The sequence below is a fragment of the Oryctolagus cuniculus genome, chromosome 20 (assembly GCF_964237555.1).
Source record: "Oryctolagus cuniculus chromosome 20, mOryCun1.1, whole genome shotgun sequence".
Classification (NCBI taxonomy): Eukaryota; Metazoa; Chordata; class Mammalia; order Lagomorpha; family Leporidae; genus Oryctolagus; species Oryctolagus cuniculus.
The window spans coordinates 36086411-36106353 of NC_091451.1; the positions used below are offsets into that span (position 1 = coordinate 36086411).

Below are 19943 nucleotides of genomic sequence, written 5' to 3' on the forward strand. Positions count from 1 at the left end.
AGGGGAGGTAGGGGAGGTAGAGGGGAGGTAGAGGAGGTAGAGGGGAGGTAGGGGAGGTAGGGGAGGTAGGGGAGGTAAAGGGGAGGTAAAGGGGAGGTAGGGGAGGTAGAGGAGGTAGAGGAGGTAGGGGAGGTAGGGGAGGTAGGGGAGGTAGAGAGGAGGTAGAGGGGAGGTAGAGGGGAGGTAGGGGAGATAGAGGGGAGTTAGGGGTAGGGGAGGTAGGGGTAGGGGAGGTATGGGAGGTAGGGGAGGTAGAGGGGAGGTAGGGGAGGTAGGGGAGGTAGAGGGGAGGTAGAGGGGAGGTAGAGGGGAGGTAGGGGAGGTAGAGGGGAGGTAGAGGGGGTAGGGGAGGTAGAGGGGAGGTAGAGGGGGTAGGGGAGGTAGAGGGGAGGTAGGGGAGGTAGGGGAGGTAGAGGGGAGGTAGGGGAGGTAGAGGGGAGGTAGAGGGGAGGTAGAGGGGAGGTAGAGGAGGTAGGGGAGGTAGAGGGGAGGTAGAGGAGGTAGGGGAGGTAGAGGGGAGGTAGGGGAGGTAGGGGAGGTAGGGGAGGTAGGGGAGGTAGAGGGGAGGTAGGGGAGGTAGGGGAGGTAGAGGGGAGGTAGAGGAGGTAGGGGAGGTAGAGGGGAGGTAGGGGAGGTAGGGTAGGTAGAGGGGAGGTAGGGGAGGTAGAGGGGAGGTAGGGGAGGTAGGGGGGAGGTAGGGGAGGTAGAGGGGAGGTAGGGGAGGTAGAGGGGAGGTAGGGGAGGTAGGGGAGGTAGAGGAGGTAGGGGAGGTAGGGGGGAGGTAGGGGAGGTAGGGCAGGTAGAGGGGAGGTAGGGGAGGTAGAGGGGAGGTAGGGGAGGACCTTCCAGAAATAAAGCCACACTCCTGTGCTTCCCACAGTGACTGGGAAGTGTGAGGCTCTGGGTGGGGGTGGCTGCTTCATGGCCAGACGGCTCTAGTGGAGACCTGGAACCCGAGTGGGAGCTGCCGCTCCTGCCCTAGAAGCACCCTGAACGCCGGGCCCTGCGTGCCCAAGTCCTCCGGCAGCAGCTGCCCCTCGGCGTTCACAGCTGAACGGGCAGGGCCAGGGAGGGGCCCGGAAGTGATGCATCTCATTCCTGGGAGGGAAAGCACGGGCTCAGGTCCCTGGCCAGGCAGAGGAGAGGTGGCTCTCGGAACCCAGGCTTCCTGAGGCCCAGGTCAGGGCCCGCTGCTCTGGGTCAGACTCCCAGGATCTCTAGGAGGGCAGTCAGGCACCCAGGCGGTGCAGGGATGCAGCCCGGCGCCTTCTCTGATGGCTCAGCTGGCTCTGGGCGCCACGGGCCAAGGTTCCCTGTACGGCTGGTGCTGCCCAGGGAGGGATCCTCCTGGCGCAGAGTGCTAGGCGCGCTGGTGCCCTGCTGGTCCGTCCGGGCCCCACGAGTCCTTTCTCCACACACGGTGCCAGGTTCCAGGAGAACCAGGCCATGGGCTCTCGGGACCCAAGGTCACTCAGAGGACCTGGGGTGGGGCGGTTGATGGTGATGTCCCTATCTGGGCAGCCTGAAGCACGCCCACTTCACCCGCCAGGGGCCAGGAGGGCCACCCGCAGGGCAGCCCCTTCAGCCTCACAGTCTGGGTGCCGCCAGACAGAGCAGCAGGATGGGGCGCGGGCCGCCACTTCCCTCCCCTGCAGCTCGCCCTGGCAGCGTCTGCCTGGGGCCGAGAGTACACCCCCTCCCCCAATTCTGTTTTCTCTGCTGGGTGATGAGCTCATGCAGATACCCAGTCATGCACGAGGTATGGGAGCTGTGCATCACTGCCACCCAAGGATCTAGGCCATGGGGCTGTCTGTGCCCCAGCCACAACCCACCTGTCCAAGAACTCAGAATCCCCTCACTGGCCCTTGAATGGTCGGGACAGTGAGAGGGAGAGATGGTTTCGATAGTGTCGGATGATTTCATGGCAGCAGCCATAGGTCTGCTTGGACTTCAGAGCTGCAAAGACTGGACAAGAGAACAGAGGCAAGCCCGGGGCTGTCCCGCTCCAGCCTGCCAGAGTCACAGGTCATCCCACATTCCAGCACCTGGGTACCAGATGCTGCCACAGACAGAGTCTGTGGACACCCAGGCGGGGAGGGGGCAGGCGCTCCAGGGCCCCAGGTCTGAGCAAGCTCCCTGCTGGCTGCAGCCTGGGGCGTGGCTCTCGCTAATGCAATGAGCACACTGGAAGCACCAGCACAGGCACCTGCACTGCAGGCTGCAGGGCCCTAACTGAGAGAGGTCAGGCCAGCGAGGCCCCTGGAGCAGCCCATGACAATTGGTGAGCAGGGACCCAGGCCTGCTGTGTGTGCCTGCGTGTGTGGGGTCCCTGGGAGGAGCAAGCCTTGGGGTCCCCCAAAGGGGCCCTGGCTGGTAAGTTTTAGTTGGCCTCCCCGCCCCCAACCTGGCTTTGTTGCCACTGCAGTGGCTCCGAGGCGGGGCTGCCAGCTCCTAGGAGAGCCCGTGCAATGCCCTGGGACCTGCCGCGCCTGCCCGGGGGCTCCCCTGCCCGCACTTTTCCACTGGCAGCCAGCAGGAACGCCTGTTGCCTCGCTCCCACATCTCCCTGGCTGACTTATTCCCCAGTAACAGCCCAGCGTGGCCTGGAAGTCAGCGCTTCCCCACGGCCCCGACATCTACACAGCGGAAAGTTTGGTGCTAATCACCCTCCTGGGGAGCCCTCCCCACCTCCAGGGGAGGCAGCTGCTCCCCAGGCATGAGCGCTGGCTGGGAAGTGGAGGCACTTAGGAGGCTCTGGGTGACCCTGGCCCTGCCTCAGGCCCAGGCTTCTAGGGGCTGGGTGGGGGGGGCCCTGCATGCACAGGTGAGAGCCGCAGGCCCAGGCAGAGGGTGGGGACACGAGGGAGGGGGCACGACTGCAGGGCTCTGATGGGGGGAGGGTCGGATGGGCTCCCTGTGGGTCCCTACAGTCAAAGAAATCCTTCACATGTAACCACCATGGAGCTGCCCTGAGGGGAACCCTGAGAGCACCAGGCCCGGGGGGTGTGGGGTCTGGGGACCACAGCTGAGGTCCTGAGGCTCGGCGGCTGGGATCCCTCCCCCCTGACGCTGACACACCCTCATCTGGCCTCAGCTTCAGCCTGTCCCTAGGTGGGGTAGGGTGCAACTGTGGGAGGTGCTCTCTGTTCTGGGGCTGACCGCTTATCACTCAACACTGAGAGCAAATGTCTCTTTCTCTGTCTCTCTGCCTTTCCAGTAAAAAATTAAAAACGGGGGAGGAGGGAGTTGTGTTATGGCATAGCAGGTAAAGCCACTACCTGAAATGCTGGCTCCCATATGGGTGCTGGTTCGAGTCCCAGCTACTCCACTTCTGATCCAGCTCCCTGCTAATGGCCTGGGAAGGCAGTGAAGAATAGCCCAAATGCTTGGGCCCCGGTACCTGGAAGAAGCTCCTGGCTCCTGGCTCCTTGGCCCAGTGCTGGCTGTTGGGGCCATTGTAGGAAAGAACCAGTGGATGGAAGATCTCTCTCTTTCTGTCTGTCCCTCCCTCTCTCTCTGTAACTTGACTTTCCAAATAATGTTTTTTAAAAAAGAAAACAAAAATGAAAGGAAGCAGTGGAGTGGAGCCACAAGAGGGCTGTGGGGTTTACAGGGAGCTCGGGAAAGCTCGGTGCAAGGAGCACTCGCGGCTGCTGGCCGGAGACGGCTCAGGCCCCTGGAGGCAGGGGCTGTGGGGCTCATCTCTGCCTCCCTGACACCTGGTGGTCCCTGGGACCTGGCAGGCATACTCACTAATGCAAGTCACTCCAGCCCCTGGCACATCCTGGGGGCACTCAGCTGATGTGGAGTGGGTGTCAGCTCCCAGGCCTGCCCCAGCCGCCTCCTCTGTTCAGCCCAGAATCTACCCTGAGAACCAGCGTGGAAACTACCTCTGGGCCCACTGCGGAAGGGCTGTGGGGGCGGTGGGAATGAGGGTGCTCCCCTAGCCAGGACAGCAGGCACGGCTTCCAGGCGGCACCCCTGAGGCCACCGAGGGATGCAGCCTGCATCTGGACTCCACTGGTGAATGCCGGACGCCGAGCAGCTGCCGGGACGACGCCAGGCCGGCCACAGCACTCCCCACAGCCCGAGCCTCCCCAGAAAGGAGGAGGATGGGCCCTGCTGGAGCTGCACACCCTAGGCCCTCCTGCTCCACCCCTGCTGCAGCTGGAGGGAGCAGTTCTCTGGACAACCCCGGGGCCTGAATCCTGCCACCGTGGGTGGGGTCATCCTGGTGCGCTGCAGGTGGCACAACCAGAAGTGACAAGACACTCTGCAACAAAGGGAGGGCTGGAATGCAAAGAACCAAGTCTGGGTGGGAGGTGGGGTCAGGGACCTCACAGGCCAGCAGCCCTGCCGATGGCCTTGGCCACTTCCTGCACACACCGCACAGCAGTCCCGGATGCACCAGCACAGCCAAGGCTGCGATCCAGCGAGGGCGAGAGAAGCAGGCCCTTCGCTCAGAAACTGGGCCTCTTGCTCCGGGAGCTCTCTCCTCAGGGCCCCCAGATGCGGGCTGGGGAACCGTGTGGCGGTGCAGAAATGGATGCACTCCTGAGGCTGGAGCCCTGGGCAGGAGCGGAGGCCCAGCCTGGCACATTCTCCCCCACACGGTTGCGTGCCTATCATTTGCCACTCAACGTGGAATAAATCAGCATCGAGATTAGAGCCGTTCCCTCCAAGCCGCGAGTCAGCGCCGCGGGGATGAGCCCCACCAAGCGGCCGCTCCTCTGCGCCGAGCTGAGTAATACGCGAGGCCGCCTACCGTGCAATGGTTCACGGCTAACGAGCGCATCCTTAGCTTTCCCAGGAGCCAGATCCCCAGGCAGGGAGCTCGGAAACGGTCCCTGGGGGCTTAAACAATGACTTGGAGGAGACAGAGACACTGGAAGGCACCTGCAGATACTGCTCCTGTGGCCACCTGCTCTCCGGCTCCTACTGCAGGCACCGGGGCCCACACAGCGCCTGCCGACAGCCAGAGGTGACCTGTCCTGCGAGCTCTGGCTGTCCCCCGGAGCTGAGGGGTTCAGCACCCCGGAAGCCCATGGGGACCCTTCCCTGCTTTGCTTTGGTTTCTCTCAAGGGGAGGGGAGGGACAGGCCCACGGGGGTGCCCACACCCCTCCTCGTCGGCCCCTGAGGCCTCTCCACTCCACACACGATTCTCACAGCCACTCTGTGCCAGGGGGAGGGAGGCACAGGGGCTCCAGGCGAAGCTCCTGGGCAGGGCAAGTGCTGAGGGCCACGTGTGGCCCCTGGGCGAACCTGCGAGGTGGGAATGTTCACTTCTGTGCTACAGAGATTAAGTGAGAGAGCCGAGTCACCCCCACTGCCAGTGTCTGGTGAGGGCACAACTCAAGCTCGGCTCTCCCCCTCCCTGGCCTGGGCACCCTGAGCTGTGCTGCCTCCCCCGCTCTGCAGCTGCTCCGTCTCCTCCTGGATGGCAGGCGAGCTCCCTCAGATCTGTGCACGGCCAGCGCCCTCTGTCCCGGGAGTCAGGGCTGGGGTGGGGGTGGGGGTCCTCTGCTCGTGTCCGCCGCGCCCCCTGGCTCTGCCTCCCCTCCCACCCTTTGGATGCAGGGCTCCCTGAGGGAAAAACGCCCTGGTCGGCAGCACTTGTCTTTCCACCATCCACATGCCCCTCCCACGGCTGATGTGAACCTGCCAAGGGGAGCCACTGCAGGTGGGGCTGCGGAGGGCTGAGCAGACGGGGCTGCTGGCTCCGGCGTGCACCGCTGCATCTGCTGGCTGCCAGGGATGGCGAGGCGCCAGCCCCGGAGCAAAGGGACAGAGCGGGCACAGGAGATGCTGGGGCGGCGACAGACCCGGCCCTGTCACACAAAGCACACCGCGGTCCTGACAGTGCTGTGTTGAGGACACAGGGAGGGAGAGGAGGGGTGCGACTCGTTGTGGGAGACTTAATGCGTTCTTGAGACACCCTCAGAACACTTGCCACACCTGCGAGTCGGGGACGAGGGCTTGGCCTCCTCCCATTCAGTCTCCAAAGCTCACCCAGCAGCCCCGCTCTCGGAGCCCATTTCCCTACAGCCGATTTTCCTGTAAGCCAGCCTGTGTCCCCTGTCATGCTTGCTGGTGGGTGTGTGGGCGGGAGCAAGGAGCTGGAGGGGGCTGCTGTCGGCAAGAGGGGTGGGACTGGAGCTGGCTTCCTTTAATCATTGCCAGGCAGAGGCAGATTTGTCACCTTTGTGTGAGATGCCAGGCAGCAGGTAAAGAACTTAACAGCTTGTGGGAGTTCTAATTAGAGAGCCAATTATAACTCCATTGACCTGCCTTGCTTTGAGAGGCCTGGAGAAACACACTGTCCTTAGGAGGAGGCCGGTTTTGCTTCTGGTTTGTTCTGGGAGATTGCTGCAGGGGTGGCTCGCTTGCACGTTGGTTCCAGCCCCAGGCATCTGTCTGGATCCAGCAGCGGGTGCTGAGGATGAGCGACCCTGCGGGGCCCTGCGTCCCTGCAGCTCGGCTCCTCTGTGTCTGGAGAGACACACGGGCTCCCCCACGGGGCAGGCCAGCAGCTTCATCTGGAAGGGCGATGGCCAGCATTTCAGTGAAGGACTGATGACCACTGACCTCTTGGCGAGGCTGGAAGCCAGACTTATTGTACATGCGTCAGAACCTGTCACTGCTGTTACAGCTGCTGAGAGAATCCTTCCTCCAGGAGCCAGGGCACGGCATGCGCCCTGTACACCTGCGAACTCCCTGGGGCTCATACACATGCCCACACCTACACCCAAACCTGTGCTCTCAGCCAGGCCCCACCCCCAGTAGGCAGGGCTGGCTGGGGAGGGGGTGGACGCCGACGTCCCCTCTCACTGGGAAGAAGCCAGGCTCAGCAAAGCGCAGCACATGCCCCACAGCCCCTCCCTGCCTCCGGCACTCTTCTGCAGGTGGCTTTGTGGACACCACGGAAGTCGCTGCTGGGAACAGGGCCTGCTGCAGCCGCAGGCCGGGGGCAGAGTGGGCTGTTACACGTGTGGCAGAGCCAGGCCCCAGCCCAGCCGCAGCTGGATGTAGAAACCTGCTCCCAAGATCAGAACCTGAACATCGGCTGCTCTCCCTGGGCTACTGGCCTCGGCCTCCTTTCTTTTCTTCTTCTCTGGGATTTATATCCCAGGCACTCTCGTCTCCCCTCTGCTGCCACTGGTGGATGCTGCTTCCCCCGCCCCCCAGCCCACGTGGCCACATGCCGTGGGCCATCTCTTCCAGGCCGGCCCAGGTCACCCCTCTCAGCACGACCACTCAGGCCTCCCAGTATCCATCCCAGAGCCGGCCCTCCTCCTGTGCCCCTCTGGCTGAAGGCATCTTGTCTGCCCAGGCACTAAAGCTGAGGCCTGGGTCAGCCTCCAGCCCTTCACTCCCCTTGCCAAGCGTGGGCGGCCCACACGTTTCCTGTAGCAGAGCCCTCGGCAGGTCGCACAAGCCCCTCAGTCTGCCCTCCAAAGCTTCCAGAGCGAGCTCTCCCAAACGCGAGGCTGATCGCATCAACTTACTGGTTTAAACTTGATCATGAAAAACCTCAAGCCTGCAGCCAAGAAGCAAGGCTAACACCACGGACAGCTGTGCACACTCATCCCCGCAGCATGGCAACCGTGAACCTCTGTCCTCTCTGTGTCGTCAGCGTTGGGGGTGAGGGTCAGCGTGCTCACAGCAGTTTACAGGCATGGGAGGTTTTACCCCGGAGTACTTCAACTAAGGACGTTTTCTCACCCAACCACGGCGCCATAGCACAGCTAGACACCAAGCAGGACTTCCATGCCACCATCTGCCACCTGTCGCCAGCTCATGTCTCCAGCCGTGCGTGGTCTCGCCGACAGCTGGCTTATTACTTCACATTCATCTGTCCCTGGACTTGAACGAGAGCCTGAACCCGCACTGTGTTGCTAGAACACGGCCCGCAAGCTCCGGTCACGCGTGCGCTGCACCAGCTGCCTGTCAGAGCCCCCAGCTTATGGGAGCTCCTGCCCCTCCCTCTGGACGGCAAGGCAGTGCCAGAGGGGAGGCCAGGGTCACGTCTGTGTCCCCAGCACCGAGTCTGGCACCCAGCACACAATGAGGCCCCCGCCGCCTGCCTGTACCGTCGCGTTAATCCTTCCACGCTCAGCAGGAGACAGGCTCCCTGAGTCAGCAGCGAGGGACTGAAGGACCGCGCTTGGAGGGGGAGCGGGAACAGCACTGCCACCACACAGGTGCTCACGCCCAGCCTTGCGCAGGACTGATCCGTGACGTTCGGAAATGCTCCCAAGGCGTTCCTGCCTTGGCTCTGTTAGGACCTGCCGGGGGCCCAGAGGTTGGACACTCAGTGATCTGGGCACATCTGTTGTTCCTTCCTCCCTCAGAAGACCTGGCCCTACCCCTTGGCAATAGGAAGGGTGCCCCGGGTGAGCTTGGGGACTGCGTCTGCGCTCAGAAATCAGCATGGCAGGAGGGAGACTTCCAGGTCGGCAGAGAGGCAGGAGGACAGACTTCTCCCAGGAGGATGGGGCGGGGCCCAGCAGGCGCTGCCTGGGGAGGGGCCCCTGAGAAGTCCTGTCCCCCATCACAGCAGGGGGCCAGTCCCGGGTGGGGGCAGGGTCTGCCCTGCAGCAGTCCAGAGAGCTCTTTCACATCCACCTCATGAAGCCACTGCTACTGCCCCATTTCACAGGCATGGAACCTTCAAAACTGAGAGTCAGGGGTTCACGTGGGTCTTTCCTTCCCCTGTCTAGCCTCAGTTTCCCCATCTGCAAAAGGAGTGCTTGAGGAGTGGCACTGTGGTGTAGTGGGTAGAGCCGCTGCCTGCAGTGCCAGCGTCCCATACGGGCTGGTTCGAGTTCTGGCTGCTCCGCTTCAGATCCAGCTCTCTGCTATGGCCTAGGAAAGCAATAGTGGATGGCCCAAGTCCTTGGGCCCCTACATCCGTGTGCAAGACCTAGAAGAAGCTCCTGGCTCCTGGCTTTGGATTGGCTCAGCTCCGGCCTTTGTGGCCATTTGGGGAGTGAACCAGCAGATAGAAGACTTCTCTGTGCCTCTGCTTCTGTAACTCTGCCTTTCAAATAAAAAAAAAAAGTAAATTAAAAAAAGGAGTGCTTGGTTAGGGAATTAAAATGGGATTCTAAACCCACAACACCTGGCGAGCATTAGGCCTGAGGATTTCCATCTGCATCTTTTTTTTTTTTTTAATATTTATTTTATTTATTTGACAGGCAGAGTTACAGAGAGAGGTAGAGACAGAGAGTAGGCGAGGTCTTCTGGGACCAGCTCTCAGTGATGGGAAAGCAATCGAGATGTGAGATGGGCTGAACCTGTAGGCCAGGTGGGCCCCACATGCCACCTTTCCAGGCTGGCTGAGGTCAGAGGCTGCTGGGGAAGCCAGGGAGGGGCACAGCGGAAGAGGAATCTGCAACCTTCCGGGTCTGAGACACAGAAAACCCAGGAAAGTGAAACCTAGCAGCCAGATCCAATCCAGGGAGCACGGACCATGGCAGAGCCCAAGTGTCAGCTCCGGCTGGAATCGTGGGGCAGATTTTCTAAGGATAAATGGCTTGGATAGAGTAGGTCAGATTCTTCAATGATTTTAGATAATAATTACTAATGAGAGACTGAACTGCACAGCCCATAATTAGGCATCCAAGACTCCAAAACCGAAAATGAAATAAACACAGAAATCATTCTGTCTTTAGGCTGCAGGGAAAGGAACGCCTGGTGATACCAGGCGCCATGGGGCTTGTGCTGCGGGGCCTGACGGCGTCTGTGCGTCTGTCCTGGCGAGAGCAGAGTGGCCGATGCCTCCCTGCCCAGCACAGAGACAAGTTTGGCGGCAGAGGGATGCCCAAGCCAAGGAGAAGCAGCTGCCGGGAGCAGCCCCACAGTGCAGGAGGGGGCACGCACAGGAGCCACAGCCGAGCAACGGTCACGTGGCTGCAGAGCCAAGTCCTCCACCCCCAGGGATGTGCTTTCTGCTGCAAGGAGGACACACGTACCCAGCAACCAGAAGAGAGCGCCAAGGTACAAACAGGCAGTTTCAAAAGGATGCGAGGTGCTACGGCAGAAGTGACCCGTTCTACCCCAGGCGGCTGCCAGTGCCTCCCGCTCAGTCCTCTTTGCTGGGTTTGCACCCCTGACTGCAGCCTCCCCCACTGCCTGAGTCTGGTCATGGCTACCGCGATCATCCAGTGGCCAGCGTGGTCCACCCTCTGACCCGGATGTGAAACGACGGTCTTGGTGCCGTGGAAACACGGACGTCAGCTACAGCAGAGGAGGGGGTGTAACTGCAGCTGCGTGGCCTGGACCCCTGAAGGCTGCCACACCAACACGTGCGACTCAGTGCCTCCAGCCACCCAATGGGGCCACAGGCCACTTCAGCTTCCCAGGTAACTTCCCTGTGGGGCAGGCCCGGGGACTGGCATCTGGCCCCAGGGGAGGGCTCCTGTGGGGAGGGCATGCACAGGTGGCACAGGAATGTGTCCTTCCTCTAGGTGAGCATTCTGGGGGCTGGGCGGCCCCGAGTCTCTCATGAGCATTAGTGCTCTGAGCAACTCCGCAGAGTGTGACCCCATCTGAACTGAGCTGCAGGCTGGGCTTGGAGGCCCACGAGGTGGCAGGCTGCCCTTGGCTGAAGGCCACCCACGGGGCCAGAGAGCAAGGAGCCTGGGCAGACCACTGCGGGGCCCCTGGGACACTGTCCCACGGCAGTCTCCACTACACTTCCCAAATGTGACAAGGAGGCATGTGCTTGGGGACATCAGGATAGGACGTTGGGGGGCAGTCACTGTCTTCTCCCAGGCTCGGGCCCTGCAGCAGGCGCTGTGCACTAGCTGGGGATCTGGCTGTGCCACACACACCTGGCAAAAGCCCTGCCCCACAGCCCAACAGGTACTCCTGAGATCCAGCTGTGAACACACTGACAGCCCACGGCACTAGAGGGGTCTGTGGTCTCACGTGGAACCACGTGGTTGCACCCTCCAGCTCAGCCTCAGGGTCTTTCCTGTCTTCATGGCCAGAGAAGACAGTGCCAGGGCCAAAGCACAGATACCCAGAGCTCTTTGCACACCAGGAGAGTTAACCTGGCTATTTGAAACACCATGTAGGGGCCGGCGCTGTGGTGTAGCAGGTAAAGCCACCGCCTGCAGTGCTGGCATCCCATGAGCGTGCCAGTTCGTGTCCCGGCTGCTCCACTTCCAATCCAGCTCTCTGCTATGGCCTTGGAAAGCAGTAGAAGATGGCCCAAGTCCTTGGGCCCCTGTGCCCATGTGGAAGACCCAGAAGAAGCTCCTGGTTCCTGGCTTCAGACTGGCACAGCTCTGGCCGTTGGCGGCCATTTGGGGAGTGAACCAGTGGATGGAAGACCTCTCTCTCTCTCTGCCTCTCTGAGTAACTCTGACTTTCAAATAAATAAATAAATCTTTAAAAAATGCCATGTAAACATGGTGCAGTGGATTTAAGGTGTGGCCTATGACGTCAGCACCCCATATGGGTGCTGGTTCAAGAGCTGGGTGCTCCATATTCAATCCAGCTACTTGCTGTGTGCTTGGGAAAGCAGCAGATGGTGGTCTAAGTACTTGGGCCCCTGCTACCCACATGGGAGACTCAGGTGAAGCTCCTGGCTCTGGTCTGCAGCCTGGCTCAGTCCTGGCAATTGCAGCCATTTGGGGAGTAAACCAGAGGATGGAAGATTCCACTCCCCCATCTTGAAAAGAAAAATAAAATAAATTTTTTAAAAATGGTATTTTCTGATGATGCCCACCCAGCTTCTGGCTCCTGATCCCCAGCCACTCCCACACCTGGTCTGCGCCGGCCACCGTGCTGTCCAGGCATGGACAGATCAGTGAACAGTGAACAGACTGGGGCAGAGGTCCTCAGCGGACATGTGTTCTGAGCCAGGCTGCCCTCCAGGGCCTGACCTGTGTGGGGATGTCTTCTGTGGCAACCCTGGGGTGGCCCAGAGGGGACGGTGCAGCACAGAGGCCCGGCCCGGCCCCCGGTGAGAGCAGCCAGAAGTCTCTTCCTGAGGACCCCCCATGCCAGCGGGGCCTCCACCCTGCCCTGGACTCCTTTCAGCCTTGGCAGCCTGGGCTCCAGGCGCCCTAGAACATTCATCCAGGGATACTGAGAAGCCTTGGGCCAACACCAGGTCAAGGGCAAGTCTTCCTCCTCCAGCCAATGAAACTCAGCCATTCCTGTCCCAAAGGTGTCAGGTGATACAAAGGAGCGTCCACCCTGGGTGTGACCCCACCTGTAGTGCACAACAGTAACACTCGAGCTGACGGGTTAACCCACACAGTAACACCGTCAGGGACACCATCATCATCCCCGTTTTACTGCCAAGCAAACGGAAGTCCAGCAGGATTAAGAACTCATTCCAGGTCACACCGTTAGCACGCGACAGCGCTGGGACTTGAACCCATGCAGGCTGGCCCCAGCGCTCTTAACCTCCACGCTGTCTTGTCCCCGAAGTCCTGCACTCTCAAGTGGCTTCGCTGACACAGCCTGACTCCCTCCCTGTGCTGGTTCAGCCGCTGACTAAGGCTCTGACCCGGGGCAGGTCACCAAGGCAGGTTCCTCCATCGGCAAACAAGAAACTCCCCCTCTCGCCGCACAGCTTAAGAACAAACGTGCAGACAGGGTTGTCTGAGGTTTCAGGTGTCATTGCAGATAAAAAGCCGTGTTTGTGCCAAGCGCTGATAATTGTTGAAAGGACATCAAACCATCAAAGGCGCCAGTGTGTGCCATTAGGGAGAGGGAGGGAAGATGGAACCAGCAGCGAAGGCTGACACACCTGCCAGGAAACACTGCTCTTTCCTCTCCACTGCGAGTTTGAACCCCAATCACAGCAAGTAACGGCGGCACGGACCGAGGCTGTTGTATGATCGGCCAGCCCGCAGGTGCACAGGCTGGGGACACCCAAATGCTTCCTAAGCCTTTTCTTCAGGGAAAAGGTTGTACGGCTTAATTTTAAGGGCGGTTTTCATTTCTGAAAGAAAACGCAATCGGTAGTGGATGGAGCCCCCTCAATGGCCTGTCACGGAGTTCTGTCTCCTGCCAGTCGCTCTTTCCACGTCCCGGAGGAAACTGACACTTTGGATGGAAGAGATCCTCTCCTGAGATCAGCAAGGGCGCACCGACCCTGCCTCAGTGTGCCTGGGTCTTCCCAGGGGAACAGCAGGGACAGAAGACCTGTTTCTCCCAGGGACGGTTCGAGAGGCACTGGCCGGGAAGCTGTCCCGTGTGCTGGGCCCTGGTCCCCTGACAGACGCACAGATGCAGGCTGCCTGATTCTGGAGAAACACATTTTCACGCTGTTCTCACCCCCAATAGGGCACAGGTTGGACAACGCACAGCCAACCAATGAGATGTGGGACCCAGCAGTTCCCTGCCAAGTCTCACCGAACAGAGGGACAGCGAGCCTCATGGCTGGGCCACGTGAGCTGCCGGAGTGGAGCGGAAGTGCTCCTCTTTGACCCTGGGAAAGCCCTGGCTGCCACCCTGCATGTGTGTTCACACGGTGAATAGCCGCGCCAGCCGGGAGGCAGGGTAAAGGCCGCTCCCACGGCAGGCCTTGCTTTGTCGGGTCAGCCTGCAGAGCTGTTGCAGCAACTAAGCCGTCACAGGCACCCCACTGCACCCCACGCCCTGGTGCTGCTGAAGCCCCCTCCACCAGTGCCTTCTCAGCTCAGCCCACCTCTGCCGTCCTCTGCTGCTGCAGTCCCCTGGGACAGAATGGCAGTGCCACTTCTCAAGGTTTTGTATTTGGTGTCGCTCTGGGTTTCTGATGTTTCCAAAAACCTCAGATCCTGGAGAAAGCCCTGGAAGGCAGTCTGCACGTGAACCCCCAGCCTGAAGCCCTCCAGCTTGTGAGAGGTCTGCTGGCTTCCAGTCTATCCACAGAACACGTGCAAGCTCTTTTAGGGCCCCCACGCCCCGCACAGAAAGCTGCATCGGTTCTTAGACACCCCTGATGGAGACTTGACAAACGTGTTCTATCGGCAAAACACGCTCCCAGGCACAAGGATGTATCTTCCTATACACCCTCCCCCAGGCTGCATGCCATCCCCAGGACCCCTCGACATGGAGGCCATTCCTCCAGCCACACTCCTGGGAGCCAGGGCGGGGCCCCACCCCACACTCCCTGAACGCTCTGGAACCCCGCTTCCTCTGGAGGCGGCTTGAAGCTCAGCAGCCCTGGACTTCCCGCTGCCCCCTTCACGGGCCCCAGCCTCATCCTGGGAACATCAGCGCCTGGGAGGTGGCCTCTCTGCACTTCGAATCCAGATTTTTCTCATTGACGGACTGACACTGGTTCTGAAATTCCATGGTTTAGTCCCCAGGCTTGGCAGGGGCAGGGTGGGGTCCCCCGCCCCGCAGGGGACGCATCCCCCTCCTCCCCTGGCTGTGGGGTGGGGCACCTGTCTCACAGGCGCCCCTGCTGCCCCTGCCGTGGTTCTCTGCACAGGGCCTTTCCAGCTTCCAGGCCTCCTCAAGGCCGCCTGGGGGCTCCTATCCTCTCTTCCTGTGCCGTCCCCTCTCCAAACCGTGCTGACCTTGGCCATCTGCTTCTGTTCTGCACTCTTCGCAACCTGTCAGATGCGTGGCGGGCAGATCCGAGTGTCCTGCTAGTGCACGGCCTGCCCTGCAGCTCTCCTGGCTCCCGGCCACCTTCTCGCTGCCGAAAGCCCTGGTTCCTTTCCCACCTTCCAGTCTCAGCATTGCCCTCCAGAGTTCAGACTGACTTTATCGGAGGGCAACCAGTCTGTCTCCGCCCTGGTGACTTTGTCCTCGGCTACACGGAGCCTCTGCACCTGCCCTTGGCCTGGGAAGGGGCACCCAGCATGCAGGTCCTTGGGCCCCCAGCCTGCCTTGGACTGCCACACCCCATCCCCCAACTTCGGAATGCAGGAACTGATTTGGAAAAAAAAATTGCTTGGATTTCAGTAATTCACTTTGGGCACTGGGCGCTAAAGGCTTTTTAACAGAGCAGGTAGTTAAATGTAAATATATATACTTAGGCAAAAATAAAATGAAAATAGGCTTTTATTTTCTTGGAAAAGACTCCTCCCCTTGCCAACAACGTGACTTTGTAACTTGCCCCCTCGTCAGCGCACTGCCCCCCTCACAGCTGCCCACACTTGGCACCCTGGGGCTCCCCTGGCCTTGTCCTGACTCACCATTGTCACTAAACATACGATTTCTCTTCTCCCTTCTCACTGTGTGGGACTGTTCACACACACACACACACACACACACACACACACACACACAATATGCTAAAGCTATTAGACAAGTGTCAGTTTCCCTGGGGTTTAATTTATGTTTCTCTGGCCAAGGGCTGACCTTTGATTTGCTTTCATGACTACCATATGTCCCTGGACCCCACCCTCCATCACCACGGCTTTGTGACCACGTGACTGGGGCATGTCCTGCACTTACGAGCTGAGAAGTTCACAAGTGTTCTCCATGGAGCAAGCCCAGCGTGGACCTTCCTCTGCAATTCTCTGAAGTCCCCCGCTGTGACTGCTGTGCCGGACAGCTCCTTCCCTCCCGTCTTCACTGCCACCCCCGGCCTGCCCCGGCCCTGCCCAGCACTGACCCTCGGGCTCGCCTTCCTCTCTGAGAGTTAAGACCACTGCAGAAGCGCCTGCCTCCTGGGGTTTTCTTCCAGGGCCCAAATTCTGCCTCACACTTGGTTCCTTCCCATGAGGCCTCCTTGGTTGGTTCTTTGTTGGTGTCTGGTGCCACGTTTTCAGAATCTTTCCAGTCTTGATACCCGGCCCTCGCTCAGCCTGGCTTGGGCAGGCCACCCCCTTGCTCACTCACATACGCTTCCCTGATGCACATGGCTGCCCCTGTCTCCCTCTGCCACCTCGGGGCCTGGTGCCCTGCCTCTGGCCTGGACTTGACCTCATCTCCCTGTGGAGAGCTCCCCCTCACCCCCGTCCCTTCCTTCCTGTCCACTTGGGGGCCTGCATGCAGTCTGGTTTCCGGGAGGATAGACAAGTCCTGGTGTCACTGGCAAGAGACTTCAGCTCTCATGTTTACTTTGTCTCTGGGACATCTCGGTGCTAACACCCGCCTGTCCACAGGACCGAGGCTCAGAGGGGGATTCTGCCTCAGGGTGTCTTCCCTGCCTCCCTTCCTCCCACCCCCTTTGTTGTGACCCCCCAGGGTCACAAAAACACACATAGGCAAGGGAGGGGTCATGCCAGCTCAGGGCCAAAGAACCAGGGGAGACCAGGGGCTGCCCCTTCCTGGGCCCGGCAGGCCGAGCAGTGCCAGCAGGATGGGGACCCCCTCCCCTGCACTGCAGCAGGGCTCCCCCAGCTATGGGCTGGGTCCCAGGGGGCAGGCTGGGGAGGACACAGGTCATAGTGCATCATTCATAAGCTTCCCAAGAAACACCGCTCCAGGCCCCCTTGGCCATCACCCCGGCCGCAGTCACTGGGCGTATGTCTGACGGCAGGAATCTGAGCTGGGCAGGCACACTGCTCTCAGCCTGCCTGCGGTCAGGAAGGGGTTTCACCATATCAGAGCGCAGGGGCAGGGTCTCAAAGTCTACCACTACTCCGCTTTCCCACCAGCAAGATCTCCCAAGGCCTACGTGTCTGGGCCTGGAGGGGCTCAGGCCGCGGCTTGCCCAGGTGCCAGCAGGCATGGCCCTGCCACCAGCCTGGGCCCGCGCTCGCCAGGCCCTGCTTGCCCCTCTCAGAAAGGAAAGTGGCTGGCATTTGTCAGGGAGCTCAGGTGTCCTGAAAAGCTCCAAGGTGAAACAGAAAACTCTCGCGGTGCCATTTTCCTCTGCGGTGTTTTGTCTCCTGTGTTCCCCCTGCGGATGAACAAGAACCGCTTCTCTGAATGATTCATAGGCCCTGGGGTGGAAACCCGCTGCCTCTATTTAACACAAAGGCTGGGCTCCTGGCGTTGATTATAGCTCTTCCCCAAGCTCCAGACAAAGCCCGGAGATCCGAAAAGCTCTTTACAAATTCCTCTTACAATAGGGAGACAAAAATTAAAAGCCCAGGTAATATTTTTAATCAAACACACTAATGTTTGGGTAATACGTAAAATTATTTATAAAGCCGTATGGGGCTACAGAATGCTCATAAAAGGAAATGGGGGAGGGAGTAGCTGTGAGTACTATAGGGTCTAATTTATCTTTACAACTGAAAAGGACTGCCTTGGCTTTGTATTTGATAAGCACCCAGTGGGTGCCAGGAACTCCGCTCAGCTCCCCGCTAGGGAAAGCATTTCCCGCAACAGCACAGCAGGGGAAGAACTGGCCCAGCTCACAGGGACCCAAGGCTCCTGGAGGGAGGCTGGGGCCCAAGGCCAGGGGAGCGCAGGTCTAAATTAGAGCCGCCTGCCCGGCCCCCAGGAGCGGTCCTGCGGCTTAGCCTCTGCCCTGGCTTGCAGTATTTCACTGCTCAGTAGGAAACCATGGACACGCACTCGCCCCGCCTGAGGCTGAAGAGCAAGCGGCCGACCGCACAGGGACCGCGCGCCGCCCCTGGGCCCCTGTGCGGTGCTCGCGCTCTGTCACACACTGGAGATCACGGGTGCAGGGCTCCCGGGCCGGCAACGTGGAGGGCACCCCAATTCCATTATGAGACTTTCCTTTCCACACCAGAGACGTCCTACCGCTAAGAATAAAACAGGAATTCAGCCCCGAGGCCGAGCGTGCAGGCCCAGAGTGGGCAGGGCGGCTCCTCTCCAGCCCTCGGACCTGGCTGATGTTGTGGGCACCAACTCAGACTCTGAGGGAAGACAGGGGGCCCGGGGCTTGTGCGGCGCTGCACTCCGGAGACAGACGCAGCTCTCCTGAGACCAGGCTGCTCCCGGCTCACTGAGACAGCGGGGCGGCCACTCCAGGACCTCTCAAAGGTGGTCCTCAGTGAGGGGGCGGCGGGACAACCCCAGGTTCTGTCCGGGCGTCCAGAAGAGGGCCATGTGCATTTCTGGGGCCACAGGGCTAGCAGTACGGAAACCGCAGTGACTGAGCAGGGGCCCAGGCCAAGCTACCCAGGCCCCCCGTTTACAGAGTGCTCTGACCTTGGTACTGACATCCCTGGGGGTGTGCACGCCCCTGAGGTGGCTGCTGTGAGCCGTGCAGAGCCCAAGATGACCGTGACAGTCCCTAGGCCACAGAGGGCCTTTATCAGACCCTGGGCCACAGGGTGGCTTGGGCCAGAGCCCACTGACCCAAAGCTCTCCCGTGGGACGCTAGGTCAGCCGCTGCCGACTCCTGGGGTGTTACGTGCACCGACGGCAAGCCGAACGGCGTGCTGGCTGTGTGCCCTGTGACAGCTTGGCCAGTCAGGTGCAGCGGCCTTTGGAAGCAGAGGGTTTGAGGGTCACGAGCCTCCTGCTGCTTCCAGGGGGAGCCCCCACAGAAGAGTGGGGTCCCTGCCCGGCCCTCACACTCACCAGTCGCTGCATGCTCTTCACGTGGGTGGGGCTGATGGACAAGGCTTCCTCATACCAGCGCTGGGCTTCCTCCAGGTGGCCGCGGAGCTCAGCGACCTGGCCCCGCATGTACAGCACGTTGTGGGACATTGGGAAGAGGTTGGCAGCTTCCTGGGTGCAGGCGGTGGCTTCCGCGGGCTTCCCGATGCCGATGTAGACTTCCGCTGTTGGGGGAGAGCAGAGAGAAGAGGCCTTCTTGGTTCACTGCCCTTCTGAGGCGCCATGAGCCTGGCTGGGGACATTTGCCTGCCCCTGTGAGTATCGAGCAGGGCCCAGAGCTGGCTGATGCAACCCGTTGCGGGAACAGCGCAGGCTGACATTTCCCTCATGCCGGCTGCTGTCGAAGGTTCCACCTGCTGTGGCACAGGTCATCCCCGAGCAGAGGGCACAGTGGCACTCCCACCCCCAGGGCCCACCCGGGGCGCCTCTGTGTCTGGACACAGGCTGGCCCAGCCCTGCCCTCGGCTCCAACAACCACAGAGGAAGGGCCGGGTGAGCACAGGGACAAGCCCACCAGAGATGCAGGGCCCTGCAGGGCTACGGCTCTGCCCCCGGGCCTGCTCTCCTGACGCCAGGCAGCACGGCAAGGCCGCAGCTCACGCATTTACAGGAGGAAGTGAAACGGCTGCTCCATCTGACACAGGCCCTACCAGGGCAAGTGACAGCACCCTGGAGACTCTTAACTGCGCCACACCAGCAGAACCCTCTGCAATACCAGGCCGCCACTTTCCAAACGAGCAGGGCAGTGACCTTCCTGCCAGGCTCAGGCTCTCCGCGGGGCGCCCCAGCGGCCCTGCAGCCCTGGCCTCCCCCAGGAACCCCTCACGCACTCCAGGGGCCCCAGGCTGGGAGCATTTCGCGTCTGAGTCCTCTCTCCCCTCTGCAGCCACAGCGGTCAGCTCCATTGCTCTGCCCTTACTCACAGGCTGCCCTGTTGGGGTCACTGAGCCCATCTCATCACTGTCGCCTGGGCCCCCCGCCTCACTCTGGCAGTGAAAGACTCCCGTGCCGGTCTCTCCGAGTTCTGTACATACGCATACGGAGAGCGTGCATGACAGCACAAACCAGAACACTCAGAAGCAGCAATGTCAGAACATGACAATGCAGAATGGGAACGTCTCACCAGCTCTCTCACAGGCCTCACCTAGTTGCCTCCTGGAGTCCGCTTTGTGAACTCTCAGCCTCTGGCCAGCCAGCCCTGGGGCAGAGGCCTGGTGCCTGTTCACACCCCTTCCAGGAAGCCTTCCAGTCTTTGTTCCCAGGAGGCCTTGTGTGGCCATCTCCTGACACCACTGCCCCTCCCCTCCCCCAGCACGAGCCATTCTGTTTCCTTCCTGGTCCTCCCACCTGTGTGTCCCATGCCCCAGACTACTGTGCTGAGAACAGAGTCTGGCGTGGAGTTGGGACGCAGTATGTGGTTGCTGAATGGTGGATAACAGCAGTAATGACAACAGCTGACACTCAGTAACATGCACCTGACAGGGGCCGGCGCTG

At 60.6% G+C, this 19943-nt stretch overlaps 1 protein-coding gene across 16 annotated transcripts in view; it reads right to left on the reverse strand.

The window, feature by feature from the left end:
* TTC7B (tetratricopeptide repeat domain 7B) overlaps window positions 1–19943 on the reverse strand; it is a 243600-nt gene that overhangs the window by 13744 nt on the left and 209913 nt on the right. For 8 of the 16 annotated variants that reach the window (XM_070065535.1, XM_070065534.1, XM_070065536.1 and 5 more), the window contains one exon: window positions 18411–18613. In XM_070065535.1, the coding sequence (XP_069921636.1) occupies window positions 18411–18613 (203 nt within the window). Of the gene's footprint in view, window positions 1–6140; window positions 6539–18410; window positions 18614–19943 lie in introns of those variants that run through there. The other 8 variants (XM_070065543.1, XM_070065542.1, XM_070065533.1 and 5 more) reach the window with 8 other exon arrangements.